The following is a 23793-nucleotide window of genomic DNA, read 5'->3' as shown; positions in this document are numbered from 1 at the left end:
TCCCTGACTTCAGACTATACTATAAAGCTACAGTAATCAAGACAGTATGGTACTGGCCCAAAAATAGAAATATAGATCAATGGTACAAGATAGAATGCCTAGAGATAAACCCACACACATATGGTTACCTTATCTTTGTCAAAGGAGGCAAGAATATACAATGGAGAAAAGACAGCCTCTTCAATAAGTGGTGCTGGGAAAACTGGACGGCTACATGTAAAAGAATGAAATTAGAATACTTCCTAACACCATACACAAAAATAAACTCAAAATGGATTAAAGACCTAAATGTAAGGCCAGACACTATCAAACTCTTAGAGGAAAACATGGGCAGAACATTCTATGATGTAAATCACAGCAAGATCCTTTTTCACCTTCCCCCTAGAGTAATGGAAATTAAAAAAATAATAATAATAAATGGGACCTAATGAAATTTAAAAGGTTTGCACAGCAAAGGGAACCATAAACAAGATGAAATGACAACCCTCAAAATGGGAGAAAATATTTGCAAACAAAGCAATTGACAAAGGATTAATCTCCAAAATATACAAGGAGCTCATGCAGCTCAATATCAAAAAATCAAACAACCCAATACAAAAATGGACAGAAGACCTAAACAGACATTTCTCCAAAGAAGATATGCAGATTGTCAACAATCACATGAAAGGATGCTCAACATCACTAATCATTAGAGAAAGGCAAATGAAAACCACAATGAGGTATCACCTCACACCGGTCAGAATGGCCATCAACAAAAATTCTACAAACAATAAATGCTGGAGAGGGTGTGGAGAAAAGGGAAACCTCCTGCACTGTTGGTGGGAATGTAAATTGATATAGCCACTATGAAGAACAGTATGGAGGTTCCTTAGAAAACTAAAAATGGAACTACCATATGACCCAGCAATCCCACTACTGGGCATATACCCTGAGAAAACCATAATTCTAAAAGATACATGCACCAAATGTTCGCTGCATTTACAATAGCCAGGACATGGAAGCCACCTAAGTGTCCATCGACAGATGAATGGATAAAGAAGATGTGGCACATATACACAATGAAATATTACTCAGGCATAAAAAGAAATGAAATTAAGTTATTTGTAGTGAGGTAGATGGACCTAGAGTCTGTCATACAGAGTGAAGTAAGTCAGATAAAGAAAAACAAATACGGTGTGCTAACACATATATACGGAATCCAAAACAAAAATGGTTCTGAAGAACCTAGGGGCAGGACAGGAATAAAGATGCCGATATAGAGAATGGACTTGAGGACACAGGGAGGGGGAAGGGTTAGCTGGGAAGAAGTGAGAGTGGCATGGACATATATAAACTACAAAATGTAAACTAGATAGCTACTGGGAAGCAGCCGCATAGCACAGGGAGATCAGCTCGGTGCTTTGTGACCACCTAGAGGGGTGGGATAGGGAGGGTGGAAGGGAGGGAGATGCAAGAGGGAGGGGATATGGGTTTATATGTATACATATAGCTGATTCACTTTGTTATGCAGCAGAAACTAACAGAACAGTGTAAAGCAATTATACTCCAATAAAGATGTAAAAAAAAAAAAAAAAGAACTAGTATGGTCCTTTGTCTGTATGGACTATGGTGACAGTATCGGTGTCATGCAACAGCATGGGTGAGCATCACCAACTAAACATCGATCATTGGATGCCAGGGTTCAGGCATGAGTAGGAAGTGATAAAATATAAAATAAGGACAGCAAGTGGGCGGCTTCTGGCGTTTTGGCAATATAGTATTTTCTTGATGAGGTGAAGGTGATATGAATATTTGATTTTTAATAATTCAGTAACTTTACACTTATACTCTATACTTTTTACCATAACTGTGTTATATTTTACAAATTAAAAAAAAATACCACCTAGAGTAAAGAAACTTAAAGTAGACTGTTAGAAGTACAGTAATTTTTTTACATGTAGTAAATAGATCGAATTTATTAGGCTTTGGGGTCAAAATAAGATGAAATGTAAATTTATTTAATATGATTTTTGAATGCGTGTGGAGGCAGGATAAAGAGAAGAGGGAAAGGGTAGGGGCCACAAATGCTAAAGTAGAAATATCACTGGATTCGGAATTAGGAAACCAGAGTCACATCTCGTTCCTTCCTCTAAGGTGTGACCTTGGGCAAAGCACTTGATCTGTCTGAACCTCAGTGTTCTCATCTATAAGATGGGGATAATAGCTCTGCCCCTTTTCTGCCTTGTAGGAGTGTCTGAAAGATAAGAAGACTGAATGAGAATACATGTGTGAAATACTTTGTAAACTTTGCTAAGTTTACTGAGAGTAGAAGCAGTATGTGTGCCCCGATATTGTGGGGAAATTGGTCTCAAGCTGGTGACGTTTGACAGCTTATTCCTGTCTCTGTACAATAGGCATCCTGGAAGATCATGTGTCCTTGTTCTCTCCATCCAGGGAGAGAATAATGTACAGTAGATGAACATTGACCTCAGGGGGACATTTTTGGTCATTGAAATATATTCAAGGCTCAGAAGCAAGGTGCCTTTGTTAAGCAGGTCACTTTGGTAGTGTTTTCATTGTGTGTTTACGAATTTGCTTGCACAGGCTCCACCCTCATCGTGGACTGCAATATAACAGACGCATGGGGTAACACAAACCCGCGCTGCTGGAAGGTCAATAATACATTGGTCGATGTTTACTACAAGGAATCTAAACGAATTCAAGAAGGAATCGAGTAGGTGTTTTGCTTTTCTGGCTTCCCTAAAACCTAGCAAGAATTTCTCCATCTAAATGATTTTGGTGAGGGTACTGCTTTATTTGAGGTGGATTTCACTGTCTCTCCCCTCACTCCTTTTGGTTGTAGCTTTCAAAGCCCTTTTCAGTACGGTGGGGTCAAGCCTCTGGTTCAGAGAAGATGCTCATGTTATTAATCCTGCTTGGATCATAGAGAGAGGAGGCAAAACAACAAAGTATGGCTTCAAGCAGCAAGATCGGTTTCTCTCCGCTACTCCTTTCAATGAGTCTCATCCCTATTTAGGAAGGCCATGGGCCTTCAAGGCTTAAATAGCAAAATGGCCACAACATGGGGATTCTTGGGAGAGACGATGCATGATCGTTAGCTAACGGAGTGGCGTAAACCCAATTTATGGTGGTTTAAGTGGAGTGGTATGAAACGAGACTGATGAAGCCAAAAGGCAGAAGAACTTGTGTTGGGCTTTGCAGTGGAGGTAGGTTAGGATGAGTGGAGAGGGATAGGGGAAGGCCCCTTTGGGCTGAGGATGGTGTCTCTAATTAAAAGGACTACACTTCTGCATCGCCGTCCAGAAGAAAATGCAAATTTGGTGTTACACAATCCGTCACCTCATTGAGCCAGCAGGGTGTATTTAGGGTGAAATGATGGCCCCAAGTGTTCTCCAGGAACGAACTTTATTCTCCAGACAAAAGGTTATAAAATATGTTGGTTAAATACAACTCATGTACATATTAATGACTGGCTCTTCTTTCATAGAAACTACACTGTTTCTCAAGGACACATGTTTTACACAGTGAACATAACCTTCTTAGAAGTGAAAATGGAAGATTATGGCCGCCCGTTCACATGCCATGCTGGAGTGTCTGCAGCTTACGTTGTACTAAAACTCCCAGGTAATACTCTAGTGGGATGCAGTCTGCTCAGTGTTACAGGGGATGGCAAGGAAACACAAATGAAAGAGGAGTGACTTTAAATGTTTGGTGTGAGGCAGCAGAGTGGTATTAAATAGGGAAACTCAATATGAAATCTAGATAAAAGCTGATACCCTGTCTGATCATGTTCTTGGGGTCAGGCTGTGGCTTCACTCCAGTGTCATTAGAAAGCTCCCTATTAATATGCATTGAGATTTTAGGCATCAGACCTCTAAAAAACAGAAGTATTCCTTTATTAAACCCACTTGCTCAACTTTTATAATCATGTACTTGTGATTTTCAGCTTTTAGGTTGTTTATTATAAACCATGTGATGTAAAAATAAAGTGCTAACGTATATTTTTATCATGTAACTTTGTAAAATTATCTGTAGAGGCTGAATTCTGATATTGGAGCAGGAAGGCTTCCAATTCCATGTGCGTACACAGATTGTGCACTTAACACTGTACAGAGTGTGTTGATTATCCATTGGAGGTGATGGAACCAGAGAGTAAATAGTGGAGGATGAAATCATAATCTCGAGAAAAACTTTCAATTCTTAAATGTATCGGGAAAGGTCATAGAAAGTCGTTTGGGATCACTTTCCCCCAATCAGTCATGTGCATCCCATCTCCCTCTATGGTACATCTGGGTGATTCTATCCTCAGAGCCACTCTTTCTATACACTCCTCTCTGATATTATCCCTTTTCCTCATGGTTTCAACGGTCATCCCTGTGTGTGTGAAACAAATTCCACATCTCCAATGACATTTTCCCTTCCCATGTGGCACCTCTGCATTTCCAACTGCTTACTGGACAGATTTTGAACTTTCTATAAAGAGAGTTACATAGTAGGTTTTCTTTGATGTGTTGCTTCTCTTCTTAGGTTTACAGGGTTCACTGAGGCAACGGTGATGTAGCGTGTAGCAGAAGTTCATTCATTTTCAGTGCTGAATCCTGTTCCGTTGAATAACTAGGTTACAGTGTATCCATTCTACTGTAACTATGTGGTCATTTGAGTTGTTTCCAGTTTGGGACTGTTAACAAATCATGATGCTATGGAAATTCTTGTGTGTTGGTCCTGGTGCTTATGAAGAAGCATTCCTTTGTGATACATCATTAGGAGTAAAATTGCTGGAGCGAGTGCCTCAGGGTCCACACCAGAGAAAAGAGGGGAACCTGATTGTGGGAAGCCTTGAAAATTGCACAAGACCTGAAGTGGTTATAACTGAAGTCTGCCCCAACCTAGACTGAGGAAGACCAGTGTCAATTTCTATGTCAATACTGCCTTATAGGTAATAACCACGTGGAAGCACTGTGTTCAGAAGGATTCTGAGGCAAAGTCCAGGCTCAGAGCAACTAATGATGTTATCAATTAACACCTGCTGATCGTACAGGAGAGGGGACATGTCCTTAATCTCCTTTGTTTTAGGTTAGTTAGGAAACCTACGCTTACTAAATTCATCTTTGTTCCTATCAACACTTATTTCATATCTCACATGCAATGTATATTTGGACATGTGCACTCTGTTTTGTTTTCCCTAAATTCTTAGGAACAAACCCTCTTAAATCCAAGCCTCTTGGGCTTCCCTGGTGGCGCAGTGGTTGAGAGTCCGCCTGCTGATGCAGGGGACCCGGGTTCGTGCCCCAGTCCGGGAAGATCCCACATGCCTCAGAGCGGCTGGGCCCGTGAGCCATGGCCGCTGAGCCTGCGCGTCCGGAGCCTGTGCTCCTCAACGGGAGAGGCCACAACAGTGAGAGGCCCGCGTACCGCAAAAAAAAAAAAAAAAATCCAAGCCTCTTGTTGGTTTCCTTGGGACCTGAAGTAAGGTTACAACTTCTCCATTGGACTTCCTGATTTTTGTTGAAGACACCTTCAGATGTGAATCCTATTTGGATTATCGGAAGCAGGCTCTCTAGAGAGTTGTCTGGGTTGGGTGTGCTCGTCTATGAATTTCCTTTAATCACTTGTTCTCAGCTGCCATCTCAGTTTGAGGCTGGTGGTAGCCATGTGGACCCAAGAGGTAAATACCCCCTTAAATAGGGCCTTCAATAGGACACCTGATGTCTCAACAGAGAGTTTTCCATTTATTTCCGTTTCAAAGCCAATACTTCCTTTGAACTTATTCGTTAACTTCCTGGTTGGAATTTCATTGTCTTTTAGCTCAATTATAGAGCAGAGGGTGTCGACACTCCTGAATGCAGCGAATGATCAACCCAAGAATTTCAGGCCAACGCTCCTGTTTACTTACCAGAGGCTTTTTGAATCTCATGAATATTGTGGCCATGGTCTTTTTATCATGACCATTTGTAATGCCAAGATCCCCGATGTGTACAGTAAAGGTCCCCAGACACAGGTCTTCCCGAGGGGAGAGGTGGCACCGTTGCTCCAAGAGCTGGTAAAAAGCATGGAAGTGGGAGGTGGCAGTGGGGAGGAGGTGATTCCGTCCAACAGATAGAAGCTAGAGGGTCAAACACACGGTCAGGACCAAATGGGCATCAGCGTGCAGAGCAGATCCACTTGGCTATGCTGCGACTTAATCAATGGATTAATTTGGGGGACACAGAGTGTGCTTTCAGTTATTGTGCTTTATTATGCCATGTATTTGAAGACATACAAGCACGCATAGAGATTTCTTTGCAAAATGTTTGCAACGTGGTGTGGCCTAGGGCAGGTTGTGATCAGCTCTTTAGTAAGCTCCCCTCCCCCCTCCCGCCCACCCTCCTACACACACGCACTTTCCAGTGGGGACCGGAGGACCAGGGAGGGGGCCAATGAAGGAAGTGGTGGATGTGCGGTGGATTCTAAGAATGGGGAGGATTTCTCTTCCGCTTTCCCACTTCCTCTTTTCTAGTTCTCTCCTTCCTAGAGCCTCCTTCTTTGACAGCAGCGCTCTGGGCTGTGGTGAGGCAGAAAGCTGTGCTGTCCCTCTTTTCAGATAGGTAGGAGCATGCTTTGAGGGGACTTGGAGTCGCAGAGAAACTGGTTCTTCTCCTTGGTCATCTCTTGCCCACTGCTTTTGCTTTAATTGCTTGGCAATGTGCTCACAAAAGAGAGCAGGGTGTAAACGCCCTTCCTGAGACCATGTCTTGCAGACAGGGGCCCAGCCTGGCCTCTGCTGGCCCAGAGGGGATGAGGTGGGAGTCTGGCTCTCGGCCAGTCTTATGAAGCCACGGAGATGGCTTCCAAGGGAGGCAACTGAAGGTTCTTTATTTATGACAGGGGTCCTGCTGCTCAAGTTTGAGTAACTGGGAAGGCGGTTATAACAGTAGTATAATCAAGAACATGCAACAGAACCACCTGGGGAACTTCCCCAGTAAAGGTTCTCAGGCTCCACCTACGGAGAGTCTAGTGTTGAGTAAGGAGGACCTGGCCATGTGTGCTTTGATAGGTGAGCAGTCTTCCTGCGGTCAGAGCCATGCCACATCCACCGTCTGGAGCTGGGGGTCTGCAGAATTTCCCTCTCCAGATTCCCAAGAGCACATTTTCTTCCCCAAATTCAAGGTCAAGGTCAAATTATTCTACCCCCCCATACCTATTACTTAACTGTAAAGGAATAATTAAGTGTTCCCCTCTCTGCCATCTAATACCCATTTGGCGTATGTAATGGGACTTGTGTAAGTTAAGTGTATAATTGACTCTTTGTAGTATTATTATTTTATTATTTATTGGGGTTTTTTTTTTTTTTTTTTTTTTGCTGTCATTTGTAGTTCCAGATTTTCGCGCTTACTTGATAGGAGGGCTTCTTGTTTTGACCAGCGTGGCGGTGTCTGCAGTGTGTATCTACAACGTTTTTAAGATCGACGTTGTACTTTGGTATCGAAGTGCCTTGCATTCTGCAGGGCCCATAGAAGGTGAGTAGCCATTGAAACGTGCATCGTCCTGGAATCTGCTCGTCCGCATAACGGTTGTAAATATACTTGACCATCTTTACTAGCTTGCCTTTCGTGTTGTCGGCAACTTTAGAGGAGAGCATCTCCCTGGGGCTTCTCGTACTTTAGAGAAAGGATTTGCCCGTAGCCACCAGCACTGTACAATCGCGTAAGGCTTGCAAGCTAGGAGTGACCTGGCAGATCGTCTTCTGGCTCCCAGTGCAACTGTTTTAGGAAGGTTCTCACGTCCACTGGTGTAGGCAAAAGACAAAAATTTCTCTTGGAGCAGCGTGGGCTCTGTCCACGGTACGTTTTCAACACAGCACACGTGCATGCAGAATTTATGTCACAGAGAGCAAGGAGTTGCCTGTGTTTGCAGCTCCTTCTGGGCCTGGGCCTGGGCTGGGGGCCCAAAAAGATTTATCTCCAACTTTCAGGTTTGGAGAGAGACAGACCTGGGTTTGAATTTGAGTTCTCCACTTACTCCCTGTGTGATTTAGGTATTTAATTCTCTTCTCTTTCTTAGGTATAGGTGGAAAGGAGGGAGGGAGGGAGGAAGGGAAGAGGAGGGGAGGGGAGGGAAGGGGAGGGGAGGGAAGGGAAGGGGAGGGGAGGGAAGGGAAGGGGAGGGGAGGGGAGAGGAGGGGAGGGAACCATGATCAGAGCCTGCCTCACAGAGTCCTGTAGGAATAGCAGAGTTGAAGCTCAGGAAAGCACTGAGGGTCCTGGGGTGCAGGGGTCTCCCACGTCTGAAGGTCCAGGCAACCTGCCCCTGCTGCTCTGCCAGGGGGTTCACTTTGGCGTGGGGAGCCGCGTCCTGCCGGCACTAGTCACCGGAGAAGTGCCCGTGTGGTCCCGAATCTGAGGATCCGGCATTTCCCATCACTGTGCTGCTTTTTTTTTTTTTTTTTTTTTTTTTTTTGCGGTACGCGGGCCTCTCACTGCTATGGCCTCTCCCGTTACGGAGCACAGGCTCCGGACGCACAGGCTCAGCGGCCATGGCTCACTGGCCCAGCCGCTCCGCGGCATGTGGGATCTTCCCGGACCGGGGCACGAACCTGCGTCCCCTGCATCGGCAGGCGGACTCTCCACCACTGCGCCACCAGGGAAGCCCCCCATCACTGTGCTTTTAACTCTGTGCTATTTTCTTTGTATCTCAGAATAGATGTGATCAGTCAAGGCCTCACACAAAAGTAATGCGTCTGCTTTAACGTGTCCTAACTGGATAAAAAAGTCACACATGGCTGAGAGAGGTCCGTGCGGCTTTCCTGCACGGAGATGCACAAACGCGTCCCTTTCAAGTCCATAGACTTGCAGTGTTGCTGGGAACTCAAGGAGGTGGGGCGGGTCCCAGCGCGTTTTAGGAATCCCTATTACACAGAAGGGTGGTAGTCATACTGAGTGCCTGGTTGGCATATAAAACCACGTGTCTGCCCACATGTTTGATAAACCGTAAGTATCCTAACTTGGAGTTTAAGTGAAATTTCAGAATTCAGAATTGGCGGCCCTTGAGCAACCTGGAAGGAACCAGACTCTGGTTTTGTTTTTGTTTCTTTGACGGCACAATTCACTTGTGGAAATCGGCGTTGCATGTCCAATGCAGCCTGAAGCTCTTTCAGCGTTGCGGGCGCTGAGCTGGGCCCTGGCCCCTGTAGCGCCTACTCTGCGTAAGCCCACCTCTGCCTGTGGTCCTCCTGCATCTGTGTGAGAAGACACCTCAGGGCAGCACGGCTGCTTGTCTTTTCTGACACAGAGATGCTTCGTTTGTTGACTGACAGGGGACTGCGTGGGTTCAGTGTTGTCCCCGGAACTCCCTCCCTGACCTACCGGGATCCCCGGAGCGTGAATGCCGAGTGTGTGGTGAAACCACCACGAGTGAGGTCAAGTGTAGCAGGAAGAGAAAAAAGGAATTGTGCCTCCCCCTGAGCAGGGGAAGCTGGACAGTTGATTGACTCAGGGAGCCCCACCCTCTGCTCAGACTGGGCTGCTGCCCAGATTTGGTACCGGCGGGCTGAGGATTTGGAGATGGGAACCTACAGTCAGCCAGCGGTCTTCTTCCTTTTAAGTCAGAAAAGTACACGCACGCTTGGTGATTAAATTTCCTCCAGCTCAGGCTCTGAGAACTGCACTGTGAGTCCTCTTTGAGTGTGACTTCAACAGTGAGTTAGTGATGAGACCTTGAGATGAGTCCCAGATGCTGTTTCCAGTTTTGTGTCCCTTGAGGATATTTTCTGGTTAGTTGAGAACATGTGGAGTAATGGACAGCAAATACAAGTGAGGGAGAGAGAGAACATGTGTCCTTCTCGTGATAAGTTGTTTATTCCAACCAGATTCGTCAAGCCGCAGCTGTGATTAATAGTGAGGTGTGTATAACTCACAGTTTTATTGAGTCATGGACAGGCCTGGCTAAGTCCAGGAGCTCTGTGTATTGTCTGTTAACTCACAGGAGGGAGTTTAAAAATTCTTATCCCACGTGTGCATGTGTGTACACGAATCTAAGGATTCGTTCACAAATCTACGTGAGAGATGTGTCTATGCCTCACCTTATTCCAAATGGGTTTGTGGGGAATGCACCTGTAGAACAGATGATTAAAAACAAAAACAAGGGCTTCCCTGGTGGCTCAGTGGTTGGGAATCCTCCTGCCAATGCAGGGGACATGGGTTCGAGCCCTGGTCCAGGAAGATCCCACATGCCGCATAGCAACTGAGCCCGTGAGCCACAGCTACTGAAGCCCATGTACCTAGAGCCCATGCTTGGCAACAAGAGAAGCCACCGCAGTGAGAAGCCCGCGCACCACAGCAAAGAGTAACCCCCCGCTCGCCGCAACTAGAGAAAAGCCTGCGCGCAGCAACGAAGACCCAACGCAGCCAAAAATAAAATAAATTAAAAACAAAAACAAAACAGGTACAGTGAACAAAGGGTAGAATGATAACATAAGCAGGGCAGGGGACAGTTAATGACCCACCTTGGATGGTTTTTAAAGATGCTCTTGCTTTAAAAGTGAAGGCAAAGCCATGACAAGGTTCACAGCGCTGTTTACACAAACTTTTCATTCGCTCAGGAGAGCACATGGCTTTTTCTGGGCCAATTCCTCAGGAAAATTGTTTTGTAGTGAGATCTTGTTTTTAAAGCATGTGATGTAATGAGCTTTGCTTGCAACAAAATTCCTATGGTAAATGTAAAAGCTTGTTTAATGTGCCTTTTCTCCAGTGTCTTCATGCTAGGGCAAAATGCCAAAAACTCGTGCAATTCAGTTAGCGCGCTTACCTGAAGGTCAAATTGATTCCGTCTGATTTTTCCACGGGACCAGTTTGATCAGGTTTAAAATTTAACAACATCGTATTGAGAGAAGTAGGGAATCAAATCATCTTTAGGCAACTTTCATAAACATTAAGTTGTGCAAACAAATGACTGTATTTTTGCCAACAGCCAATGAGGGTGTACACAGATGCTTTAACATCAAAAGTAGGGATGAATCTCCTTAGAAAATGAAAGGGACTTCACCAGAACCTGGGTGCCCTGTTTCCCCACCATTCCACAGAGAGAGCAGGGCCCACTTTCCTTAGGAAACTCACTAGTAGGTCTGTGTCTCTGTAATTTTCTTGATGATGTAGACAGTTGCGGGGAGTGGTCCCCCTCATTGTTATTTGTTGCTATTCATTGTTATTTCCCCAATCCCGGCCCAGTTACTGTGGCTGGGAATCAAATTACCTCAAAACTTTACGGCATAAAACCACCACTTATTTTGCTTATAGATTCTGTGGGTCAGGGGTGCGGACGGGCAAAGCGGAGGTGGCCTTTCTCAGCCCCGTGATGCCTGGGGCTTCAGCTGGAAGACAAGCAGCTGATTTGGGCTGTTGACTGGTGGCCTGGGCTCCTCTCCAAGTAATCGCTCAATGGGGGCTACTACACTGGGCTTCCTCACAGCATGCGACGGCTTCCAAGGACTAGTGTTTCAAGAACAGCAGAGCTAGGTAGAAGCCATTATTTTTTTGATGACTCAGACTCTGAATTTCTAGTATCAATTCTACCTTGTTCACTTGTCAAGGCAGCCGCAGAGTCTTACCCAATTCTAAGGAAGGCGAAACAGATTCTGCCTCTCTGTGGGGTGTGGCAAAGTGCAGAGAGAACATATGGGACTGGAAATACTGCTGGGGCTATTTTTGGAAACTACCATCTGACACAGCTGCACAGGATGAATCAGGGATGAGCTTTGTGAAGCTTCCTTCTCCTCATTTAACCAATCGAGCCTGTGTAATGAAGCCTCCATAAAACCTGGAAGGACAGGCTCTGGAGAACTTCTGGGCTGGTGAGCAGGTAGAGTTTGGGGAGAGTGGTGCCCCCCAGAGAGGGCGTGGATGCTCTATCCCCTTCTCCATCCGTTGCCCTGTACATCTCCTCATCTGGCTGTTGATTTCATACCCTTTAAAATCCTTATATAATAAGTCAGTGGTCTAGTAAGTAACATGTTTCTCTGAGTCTGTTCTAGCAAATTAATCGAACCCAAGGAGGGGGTCGTGGGAATCTGGTTTATAGCCAATTGGTCCGGAGTACAGGTAACACCCTGGACTCGCTCCTGGTATCCTGAATTAGTGTTACCAAACTCGCTCGAAAGCCAATACTCGAGAGACAAGGGTTGGGTAGAAAAGGAAATGTTGCTTTATTCAGGAGGCCGGCAACCAGGGGAGAAGGAGAACTGGTGTCCCAGAACCAACTCCAAAGATTCTGCGTGGCCATGAAAGTGTTAAAGGGAAAAGGGGAAATAATCTCAGTTAATCACTGAGAAAGGGGGTCAGATTCTTCACCATCTCCCACTGCTTGCAGGCTTGTTGACTCCTCATGATCTTTCTTTAGACGCTATCTTGTGCACACAGTCTGCTTGTGAGATTACTGAAGGGGAAGCTGGGGAAGAGATGTAGTCATCTGTTAATTATTTATTCTTCATTTCTACTTCTAAGAAAAGAATCAACAGGTTAGGCGAGGCCTTGTGTGATCAAAAGAGTCGAAAGGTGTGCTTTGGCCAGAGGTTAGTTAAGCATGGAGGCACCTGGCGTAAAGGTTAAGTTAAAATATAGCTTTGCTAGAGCGACAGGACAAAAGGGCCTCCTGCAAAGAGCTGCTTCCTTCAAGGAGCTGCTTACATTGGGGTGGGTCGGGGGGAGTCGTTGGAACCTCCAGTTTGGAGCGCCTTGGTCAGACGCACAGGTAACAACTGGGCGTCTGAAGTGGAATGTGATCTTGTGGGACTGAGCCCTTTCCCTGTGCAATCTGATTCTATCTCTGGGTAGAAAGTGTCAGAATGGAGTTGAATTCTTAGACACCCTGCTGGCATCCAAGAATTGCTTGTTGGTGTGGGGAAACCTCCACACACACATATTGCAATTGGGTCTGGGAACCCTCTTCAGGGACTCAATCATAAAGGGGCCCTCACACTTTTGTGAGTTTTACTTCCAGGAGCCTGACCAAGCTCTGATGGTAAATATCAGAGAAAAATTCCTTTATGTGCTTCCAGCAGGGAGAGGGGAAAGGGGAGAGGGAGAGGGGAAAAGACACCAGAGCATTCTGTTCTTAACAAGGACTGCCCTCGGGATACACTAGTTAATGAGAGCCTAACCTGCTGGGGTTTTATCAGGGGCCTGACTGGCCTGAGCAAAGGGAAATAACAAACTCCAGCCCTCTCTAGCCATCCTGCCCAACCTAAGGGCGGAGAAAACACTGAGAAACATTTGTGAATTTCATAGTCCAGAGGCATAGGCTCACTAAAAGACTGAGATCTAATCATAGGACTAGAGAATACTTCCCCTCTTTCCATTCCTCACCACATGTTGCTAAAGACCTACTTAGAGCAATTCCTTTTACCTGGTAGATCACATCCAGCTATCAAGAAAAACTATAAGGCCTATTAGAGGACAAAAAACCCCCCCACAATTTGAAGAGACAGAGCAAGCATTAGAACTAGATATGGTGGGGATGTTGGAATTATCATACTGTGAATTTAAAACAACTATGATTACTATGCTTAGGACTCTAAAGGATAAAGTAGACAGCATGCAAGAACAGATGGGCAATGTAAACAGATGGGAATAGTAAGAAATAACCAAAAAGAAATGCTAGCAGAAAACAAACAAAAATGAAGAATGCTTCTGATGGGCTTATTACTAGACCAGACACTGCTAAGAAAAGAATCTCTGGGCTTGAGGATACCTCAGTAGAAACCTCCAAAACTGAAAAGCAAAGACGGGAAAAAATAAAAAAACAGAACAAAATATCCAATGACTGTGAGACAACTACAAAGAGTGTAACATACATGTAATGGGAATACCAGTAGGAGAAGAAAGAGAGGAACAGAAATATTTCAAACACTAATTACTGAGAATTTCTCCAAATTCATGTCAGATACCAAACCACAGATCCAGGAAGCTCAGAGCACTCCAATTAGGATAAATACCAAAGACAAACAAACGAAACTACACCTAGGCATATCATTTTCAAACTACAGAATAAAAAATTCTGAATGAAGCCAGGGGAAAAAGACACCTTACCTCTAGAGAAACAAAGATGAATTACATTCAACTTATCCTCAAACAACCATGCCTGAAAGAAGAGATTGGAGTGAAAATTTAAAGTGTTGAAAGAATGAGATGCAGTGCTTGGCAATGAGTCAGCCAACGAGGCACCCGGAAGTCATTGAACCCAAGGAAAAAGACACCATGAGAGCAACTCAGATGTTCACTTTGTGCACATAATTTGGTAGGAATAATTTCACGAGCTTGTCCCATTTCCTTTTCAGATGGGAAGCTGTATGATGCATACGTCTTGTACCCCAAGCCTCAAAGAGAAAGCCACAGCCATGATGTGGACACTCTGGTGCTGAAGATTCTCCCCGAGGTGCTGGAGAGGCAGTGTGGATACAAGTTATTTATATTTGGCAGGGATGACTTTCCTGGACAAGGTATGTTTTAAATGAGGTATAAAAATAAGAAATGAATAAAATAGAAAGGAACTGAAATTCCCTGCTGGTCCAGTGGTTAGGACTACGTGCTTCCACGGCAGAGGGCACAGGTTTGATCCCTGGTCGGGGAACTAATATCCCGCATGCTGCAATGCAGCCAAAAAAAAAAAAGGAAAGGAACCTCTCTCTTTTTGACTTTACAAACAGAAGGAGCTATGCTTGCCTTTCCCACAGAACCACAGGGAGCCTTTCACTCCCCTGCCCACAGCCCCAGAGCTGAGGAGGTAAGACCAGGCTCTCTTCTCTCATTAGGCTCATCCCTACAACAGGATAACGGGGATTCCTGGTTGAAATCATGTGACTTTCACTTTGGGTAAGGATGTGGTTGACCCATTTGTATGAACCGCTGGATGATGACATACACAGCCTTGGCCAAGAGACGAAAAAGGGACAACTGGTCATTTGCTGTCGCACCCTTGAGACTAACCGCTGAGTATTTTCTGTCAAGTTGAATTTGTAAAAGAGCTCATGTTTAAGGCTGGTTTTATAAACTTCAACTCTCTCCAGCCCTGCCCTACCTAAATAAAATAGAAGTTATTTATTTCCCCCTTTTAATAGGAGAGTAGCTTTGGGAAATGCAGTTAACATCACTGAACCTCAGTTGTCCCATCTGTCAAATGGGGTTGAGAATGCTTCCCTGACTCAGTTGAGAGAATTAAATGAGGTAAAACCTGAGTAGGGACCAGTATGGAGCTTAGCACATATCAGATACTCAACAGATGAAAACATCCCTCTTATCCTATACCTTCTCTTTCTTAGACAGCGATACAGTAAACAGCTCATATTTGAAATATCACCAGGAAACCAAGATTACTACCTAGTGGCCTGTTCTGGGTCATTTTAAAAGGTTTCTAAGAACTTTGGATTTGTAGGCTGCTCCTATCCATAGCTTATCACATCTTTTCAAGTTACGAAATCATCCTCCATGAGGAAATGAAAATGTGATCCAGTGCTTGTTATAAACCTGCAGAAGAGCTCTCATTTCATAAGCATATCAATATTTATTCATTCATTCACTTCTTCAACAAATATTTATTGAGCATCTGCTATGTGCCAGGTAATGTTGTAGGCACTAGAAATATTAAAATAAACCAAAGAGAAGAAGGAAGTGCTCTTGGGGTGGTTACAGTCTATTCTTATATCCTAAGCATAAGGAGGATATAAAACTTGGCCTTTGTTTTGAAAAAAGACCAAGTTTTATCCGTAGTTGGATATTTCAAGAACTTTCCCCTCCCCTTCCCAAGAAATCATTAGGATATGTTATGTGGTTTCAAGTTAGTCTTTTAAGCCCTGGTCATTTAAATAGCTATGAAGCACAAGAGGAAAACACAAATAAAGATTAGTACAACATTTGAGCTAACTACATGTGTCCTATCCTTTAAAAGTCTGTTGCTTTTTAAAAAGTATTTATCCTCTAATATATACCAAACCTTTAGCTGAGTTTGGAGATACAAAGTTAGACATGATAAGATCCTTGTTCTGAGTAGTGCATGGTCTGTGGCTCTTTTCATCATGAGATGTCCTGCATCTTCTTTCTTTATTTCCAGCTGTGGTCGATGTCACTGATGAAAATATTAAGCTGTGCAGAAGACTGATCATCATCATAGTTCCCGAAGCGCTGAGCCTTGACCTATTAAGGAACATGTCAGAAGAACAAATCGCAGTCTACAATGTTCTCATCCAGGATGGGATAAAGGTCATTCTGATTGAACTGGAGAAGGTCAAGGACTATACAACCTTGCCAGAGTCCATTCAGTACATCAAACAGAAGCATGGGGCCATCCAGTGGAGTGGGGACTTCACAGAGCAGTCACAGTGTGCAAAGACCAAGTTCTGGAAAAAAGTGAGGTATCACATGCCACCCAAAAGGTGGCCACCTTCTCCTCCCGTCCGGCTGCTAAAGCACACGCCCTTCGACCTCATGGACAGCAAGCGGGAGGCCAACGTGGGGTTCATCACCCCGTGATGGAGAGTTGGTTGTCATGTGGTGGCTCACACTTAAATTAGGATGCATTGCATTTGGGCCATTCGCTTGAGGCTTACGGTTGGTACTCGTGGAAAGGACTGTGTTTATTTGCTCATTTTGGTCAGAGCTACTTCTTTAGGGAAAGACATTACCTCTCCCGAAGCCCTCGTTCACTGACTGGCGCTGAACACTCTTGAACACTGATGAGCCTGGAGCATTAGCGTTTGAGCCCCTGGGGATGGGACGTGGAGGGTTGTAGAGCGACAGTTCAGATGTCAGGTGGTTTGGCATGTGGTGTGGCCCTGGTGGGGCTGGGTAGCCAGGATACAGGAGGGCAGTGTGGGCTTGGGTAGGGCTGGCAAAGGTAATGGCCCTCACTCTTCATGCCTGACCAGTTGTGCAAGGCCCTTGTCCTCAGGGAATATTTGCTGTGTCTCTGAGCCCCTCACTCCTCAAATGCAAATAAATACCTGTGACCCCGCAGTCTGAGCACCTTGGCACTGGAAGCAACTTTGGGGTCCCCTGTGGGGACCAACTCTGGTGCCACTGAGATTGCCCGTGAATCACCCTGCTGGTGGGCCCCATGCTTTGAAAGACTCTACCTGTCAGACCAAAATAAGTAATAACTCACTTAGTTTCCCAGCTGGCCTACGCCAGCCAGAATTCTGAGCCACACATGATAGATGCAGTTACCACACCAAGAGGATGTACTTCTAATCCAAGCAAACAAAAGCCGTCTTTCAGTTAGCCAGCATACTCTCATCACAGGTCAGTTTATGATTTAGCAAGTCACAAAGATTTCTGACACTAAAATTGAGCTGTAAACTCTTATCATTACTTTCAAAGACCCAAACTGTTGGAGCTTAGATATAGTCCAACTCTCTTATTCTGTGGTTGACAACAACAGCATTCAAAGGTGGCTGCTGTGGTGAGAACGTTCCTGTCCGCAAAATTCATATGTTGGAATCCTAACACTCAACGTCATGCTTTAGGAGGTGAGGCCTTGGGAGGTGATTAGGTCTTGGGCGAGGAGCCCTCATGGATGGGATTGGTGTTCTTTATTTTAACACCTTTATTGGAGTATAATTGCTTTACAAGGTTGTGTTAGTTTCTGCTGTATAACAAAGTGAATCAGCTATACGTATACATATAGCTCCTCCGTCTTGAGTCTCCCGAAGCACTTTGAAAAGCCAGGTGAGGGAGGGGTGTGGCAGGGGCTGTGATCAGCTTGTGCACAATTCTCTGATTAGCTGATGGTAAGGTAGCAGGGTGGTGTCACAGGGGTTAACACTATCAGTCTTGGGACTTCCCCGCTGGTCCAGTGGTTAAGACTCCGTGCTCCCAATGCAGGGGGGCCAGGTTCGATCCCTGATCAGGGAACTAGATCCACATGCCGCAACTAAGACCCTGAACGTCCAAATAAATAAATATTTAAAAACAAAACAGAACAAAACATTATCAGTCCTTAGGCTCCAGGAGGCCTGGGGCTATGTGCTCACGGTCATCGGTTCACATCTTCCATTTGTTGGAGAGGGGGAGGTTTTTTACATCTGTAACAACAACTGAGGAAATGTGCCTCAGATACTGTTACCTGGGTGCTTCAGAGAGGAGCTACGGCGGAGGATATGATGGCGGGGGAGGTCTGTCCTGGGAAGGCCCCATGGGGTCCTGCTCGGTTACAGTGAGAGGTGAATAGGTCAGAGTGAAGGTGAAATACAGGTGCTGCGCCCCTCATTACCTTTTGGTTCACCTTCCTGTAATGACTGAGCTGGCCACAAAACCCACTTCCTTTGGTCTCCCACCTCAAACGCCGTGAGTCTGCCCATGAGAAAGGGCAGGGTGAAGGCTGAGTCACATCATTTAAAGGGTCCAGGAAGGGCTGGTCTTTTCCCAAAAGACTGAGATGCAGATATGCACGTGTAAGCGCTTGGCACGCTCTGTGGTTCCACGAGGCACTGACTAATGGGGGGAGTGGGCAGCGGAGCCCCTGTCCCTTCGTGCCTCCTGCCATCCCCCATGCCCCCCCGCACACTGACTCACAAGGCTTCCTGCTGTGTCCCAGGCCGCTGACCTTTCCTCAGCTCTCCATCCTGCTTCATGTTTATAAACTTTCCTCCAACACTCATTTGTGTGGTTGATTTATCCAGGGCTGTGTCTGGAAAGTTAAGAAAGTGGATAATTCCTCCCTGGTTTCCTTTTTTAGAGACTATTCTATAGACGACAAAGCCACAACATCTGGAATAAGTGACGGGCTGGGTCGGGTGGTGACCCGGGCTCTCAGAGCGGCAGGACATTGGGCCTGAACTGCTGGAAGCCACAGATCTCAACAGGAATTCTTCTGGGGTCCTTCAAGGAGGGAAACTCTGAGCGCGTCCATCCCTTCTCTCTTGCCGAACCCAGGCAGCTTCTAAGGGAGGCTGACGTTGTCGTAGTGAAACTGAACCCTTGTCCCGTCCTCTTCCTCCTCTGAGAGGAAGGGGAAAGCAGACCTTGTAGCCCTGGGTCTTGTCCTGAGTCACCTCTCCCCAAAGGCTCTTTTATTGGTATTACTATTTTTTAACTCAAATCCACAAAATCGAGAAAGCCAACACAATGCCTGCCTGTGAGTGGTAAAGGGAAGTGTGGAACCCATAATCTGCATGTTTGCCGGCACAAAACCAATCCATTTAGGTAGGTGTTTCAGTAATGTGTCTATTTTTTCCTAGATAATCTGTTGGTTTGGGTCAACCATTGACTCAAACTCTGACAAAACACAAAAATTAGCTCTTTTCTACTTTGGCAGGGTGTAAGCAAGCTGCTTTAATATGACAAGCAGCTGTTTTGTTTTTCCTGCCTCTCTTGACTGCTGGGGAAGGGTTTGCATTCTAAGCGGTCTTTGTCAGAGGCTCTCTTGTTAATGACAGTGGCCACCGCTCACCCTTGATGCTCTGGCCTAACCATTCTTAGGAGCAGAGCTGACACTTATCTGCAAGGACCAAAAAACTTTTACCGAAGGAGAAGGGAGAGCAAGAGAAAAGGGAATCCACCGGGAGACACCATCAGATGATTGGACCACAGGGTGGAGGTTTTCTTGTCTTTATCAGGAGGCTGCCCAGCCCCCATCTCCCACCCCCCTCAGAAGACACATAAGTGCATCTTTTCGGATTTCAGGCCCAAAATGGGGCCAAGGGGGTTAAGAGTGCACTCACACCAGCTGAAACAGGCGGCACTAAAGTGTTTCGCTGGATGGGTCATGCTGTGTTTTGGTCTGTCTCATCTTCTCTGCCTGCTTCCAATTTCCTGCTGCAGGAGGGGCTGGGGGTGGGATTCTGGAGACCCAGCTGGGCTCAGCCACAGAGGAGAGCTGGATGGGGTGAGAGCCTGGGGTCTCGGTGGGCAGGAAGCCTGTGCCTGTGCCCCTTCCCCTCTGCGTCCACAGTGAAATAATAAGCTATAACTGTTGCAAATGTCAGCAGACCAGGAAGAAAATTTCATTCTCAATTTTGAAATATACATAATAGTTGTATTCGTTGAGCACTCATGAAAGTGATCAAAGTTCTTTTTTATCCATTGAGAAAATTAAAACCTATTTCTATTACATCTAAGTAACCAGCTGGTCACCATTTAAGTATTTATACCTTGGCGCTGGTGTCAACTGAAAAACTGGCAAAACCCAAAGTGTGGTTACAGTTATAGAAAAATGTGAGGATAATGTGCAAAAGAAAAAATGTTCCCCCTTACTCAGTGGATGTGTTATTTCTTAATCTGCATCACTGGGATCTACTGTTTTATTGATTTATTCATGTTGTCCCTGAACTTACCTGGAAAACCCTGGGGATGGAAGATTCATATGGTGATGGTGCTGTGGTTCCCGCGGGCCCTCTGACCCCCATTTCCCCCCATTTCCCTCTGTTTTTAGTGCTGTATCAGCGGGATTTACTCGCCCTCCCCCCAAACACCACCATCTCTGCCGTCACTCCCCTTAGCGTCTTTCTGGAAAATAAAAACATTAATAAGGACTGAGGCTTGGGCAGGGGCTGGATGATTTTTCAAAATATCTATCAAACATGGCCAGCTACCCAGACCAAGCCACGTGCAAGACAGACCAGGGCTGCAGAGCCTGGATTCCCAGGATTTGGCTGAAGGACTTGCATCATCTACCAGCAGCTTTCACATTTTTTAAACTGCGAACTACAGAATTAGATATGTTTTACATTGCAACCCAGTAAACACACGCACGCACACAAAAGAATGAAAAAATTTTCTGTTCTATTATTGGTTCTATTCTATTCTGTTTAGTTTTGCTCATTTTTTTCGAAATGTGGAGCCCAGTCCCTCGATTGTTTAATGACCCACTTACGTGTTTCCAAAGTAATTAGACAAACACAGATCCAGCTTCCCAGCCTGCGGGTCACCACGCAGGAATGATAGTCCGCTTTCTTCAATCGACAGGCTTTACCGAGTAGCGATTTCGGCTCTTCTTTGATTGCCTAACTTCTGGGTCAATTCGTTTTATTTGTTGTTTTGTGACCGCAGGGCAGGAGAAGTCTTCCCAACAGCCAAGTGAACAGAACTTCCTGCCTGTGTAACAGGATGACATCGAGAGGAAAAGAAAGTCGCCCCGTGGGTGAAGAACCTTGGGAAAGAGAAAAGCATTTCCTCTCTTGAGACCCAGGGAAAGCGAGGTTCACCCCCCCCCCGACTTGGAGACATCAGACGACACGTGGGTCCTCCCCACGGCGCCACTGCGCCCCCTGCTGGTGGCCGAGACGCTGCTCTCCATCCCTCGGCGCGGAACCCCCTGGGCCAGGGGCTGCATCGCTGGGCCGAGAACGCATCCTCTTCTTCGCTGGCGCTCGCGTGCAGCCTGTCGGCGTCTCCACCTTAAGGCCAAGAGTCTCCTTCTTCTTCTTAGGCTGTGGCAAACGTTGAGAGAGTGCCATTTTCTAAATCTGTCACTGTGTTCCTAATCCTTGGGCTTCCGAGACTGTAGCCATCTGTCCACAAGTTGTGACGGGGAACAAGAGGTCCTGATTATATGCCCACAAGGCAGGGATCTAAGGTGGTGGTCCCAGAAAGGTAGCCCTGCCATCAGCCTGCCTGGATTCCAGTCACAGCTCCACCACCTACTAACTGAGTGCATTTGCTAAACTGGTGATGTCTTAGCTTCTCAGGCAAGTCACAAACACTGTGCCTCAGTTTCTTCCTCTGTAAAAAGGGGATAATAAAAGTACCTACCTTGTAGGATAACCAGCAAGTAAAATGCTTCCTGGTGCCTAGCAATACCTCAGTGAACATTGGCTTTTATTATTATTATATTGTAATAATTAATAGTATTTATACTCTATTCGTTTGCACTTATTATTTTTGTTACTACAGTAATGATGACGAAGATGAAGGGTAACATTTATGGAGCGCTCACAGCATTTCAGACGCTCTTCTGCATGCTTTATACTTATTGACTCATCGTCAGCTCTTTGAGGTGGCCCCCTAAGGACCTTCCTCACTTTGCAGGTGAGGAAGGAGGCATAGTCTGGTGTTCGAGGGGCTTGGGAGGCAGATAACCTGGGCTCAAGGTAGCTAATCTCTCTGTTCCGTTAGCCCAGTGTTCCATCCCTAGAATCCAGATGAGAATAATACTTCCTTGATAAGAGGATGGTACGTATTAAATGCAATATGTGGAAAGCACTTCAAGCCCTAGACAAAACGGCTAGTTGGTATTCCTGTGAATATGGTAAACCCAAGATTACCTTATATCACTGAGTACATATTTAGAGTAGTTCCACCTTAAGAAAAACCTGATTCTACCAAAAAATATATAAGCTCATGAATTCAGAGAGTGATTATATTTTTGCTTTTTTAGTGAAAGTATAGATTACAGGGCTCATTTGATGAGTGATTCTCAAAGTTTATATGAACCAAATTAAAAAGACACGAAACCACAAAACACTGAAAAAATATAGATGTATGTTAGATTGGATCCAAAGGAAAGGAAGGACACATTTTACTACATAATCACAAGTAAAGTAGAAAAGTGTAGAATAACCTGAAAAAGAATGTGAGCAAGCATATGAAAGATAAACGTTGCCATTCTTAATGCCCCCTAGAAAAAAGGCCAAAGGATATGAACAGGAAATTCACAAAATAAGGGCTAATTCGTGCAAATGCCTAGTGAATGAGAAAGTGGAAAACATCGCAAATCACCCGTTGCTACTAGTTTAGGACAGTTACAATGTGCCAGACTCTATGCTAACCTCTTTAATATACTCTCTCATTTATTACTCTCAATGATCCTATATTTTCTCCACTTTAAAAATGAATTAATTAAGGATGGAGGAGATCACCCAGGGGTAATGCAGTTGTAAGAAATGCCCTAGGAAAAGTATCACTAAGTGTTTCATGATACTGTAACATTACCATTAAATTTTTTGGTGTGATAACAGTAGCATTGTTAAGTTTCCAAAAGAGTCCTTGTGTTTTAGATGTGATATAGTGAAGCATTTATGGATGAAATACTAAGATGTCTGAGATTTGCCTCAAAATAATTCAGTGTAGGGAGAGGAGGAGCCCTTTAGAAAATGGAGGAAACAAGATGGCCATGAATGAGGCTCATGGGGGCCCATCGTATTATTTTCTCTATTTTTGGATACGTATGAAATCTTCTCCAAAGTAAGCTTGAACGTTAAAGTAGTTAAAAAGATTTTTAAAAAAACAACTAACTCTCAGACACTTGAGCAAATTTGCCTATGAAAAAAGAAACACATTTTTCTTTTCTAGCTAGGGAAAAAGGCATTTGGTTGTCTTTTGTTTTCAAAATATAATCAGCTTCTTCCTTTCCTGATTATTTGCTCATTGGAAAAATTCATAAAAACATGAAATTATTTTAAAAACAATATTTATTTGCATTTCGGTGTATATATGGCTATTTACATGGGTTTGATCTTGCAATACATATCTAATTGTTCCCCAATAAAATACGAATATATCAGCATAATAACATATCATGGACATAATTACAAGCCAGTAACAGAACTACATCCTTTTTTGTTGAAATATAATTGACATATAGCATTATGCTAGTTTCAGGAGTATGACATAATGATATAATATTTGTATATATTGTGAAATGATCATCACAATAAGTCTGGTTAACATCCCTCGACATACATAGTTACCATTTTTTTTCTTGTCATGAGAACTTTTAAGATCTACTTTCTTAGCGACTTTCAAATGTACAACACAGGATTATTAACTATGGTCCCCACACACCATTTTTAATGGTTGCATAGCATTCCCCTGGATAGATGTATTATCATTTTTA

The 23793-nt window shown here is 44.7% G+C and overlaps 1 protein-coding gene across 1 annotated transcript in view; it reads left to right on the top strand.

The window, feature by feature from the left end:
• The window catches only part of IL1RL2 (interleukin 1 receptor like 2), a 48250-nt gene extending 30303 nt beyond the window's left edge, over positions 1-17947 (top strand). The window contains exons 6-10 of the mRNA XM_079940741.1: positions 2584-2713; positions 3488-3624; positions 7353-7496; positions 14306-14467; positions 16075-17947. Coding sequence (XP_079796867.1) covers positions 2584-2713; positions 3488-3624; positions 7353-7496; positions 14306-14467; positions 16075-16493 — 992 coding nt within the window. The 3' untranslated portion in view covers positions 16494-17947. The remainder of the gene's footprint in view (positions 1-2583; positions 2714-3487; positions 3625-7352; positions 7497-14305; positions 14468-16074) is intronic.
• The last annotated feature ends 5846 nt before the right edge of the window (positions 17948-23793 follow it).

The sequence above is a fragment of the Stenella coeruleoalba genome (assembly GCF_951394435.1).
Source record: "Stenella coeruleoalba genome assembly, chromosome: 13".
NCBI classification, from domain to species: Eukaryota; Metazoa; Chordata; class Mammalia; order Artiodactyla; family Delphinidae; genus Stenella; species Stenella coeruleoalba.
Note: the sequence above shows the minus strand (reverse complement) of the source record. Positions and strands in the feature narration are given on the sequence as shown.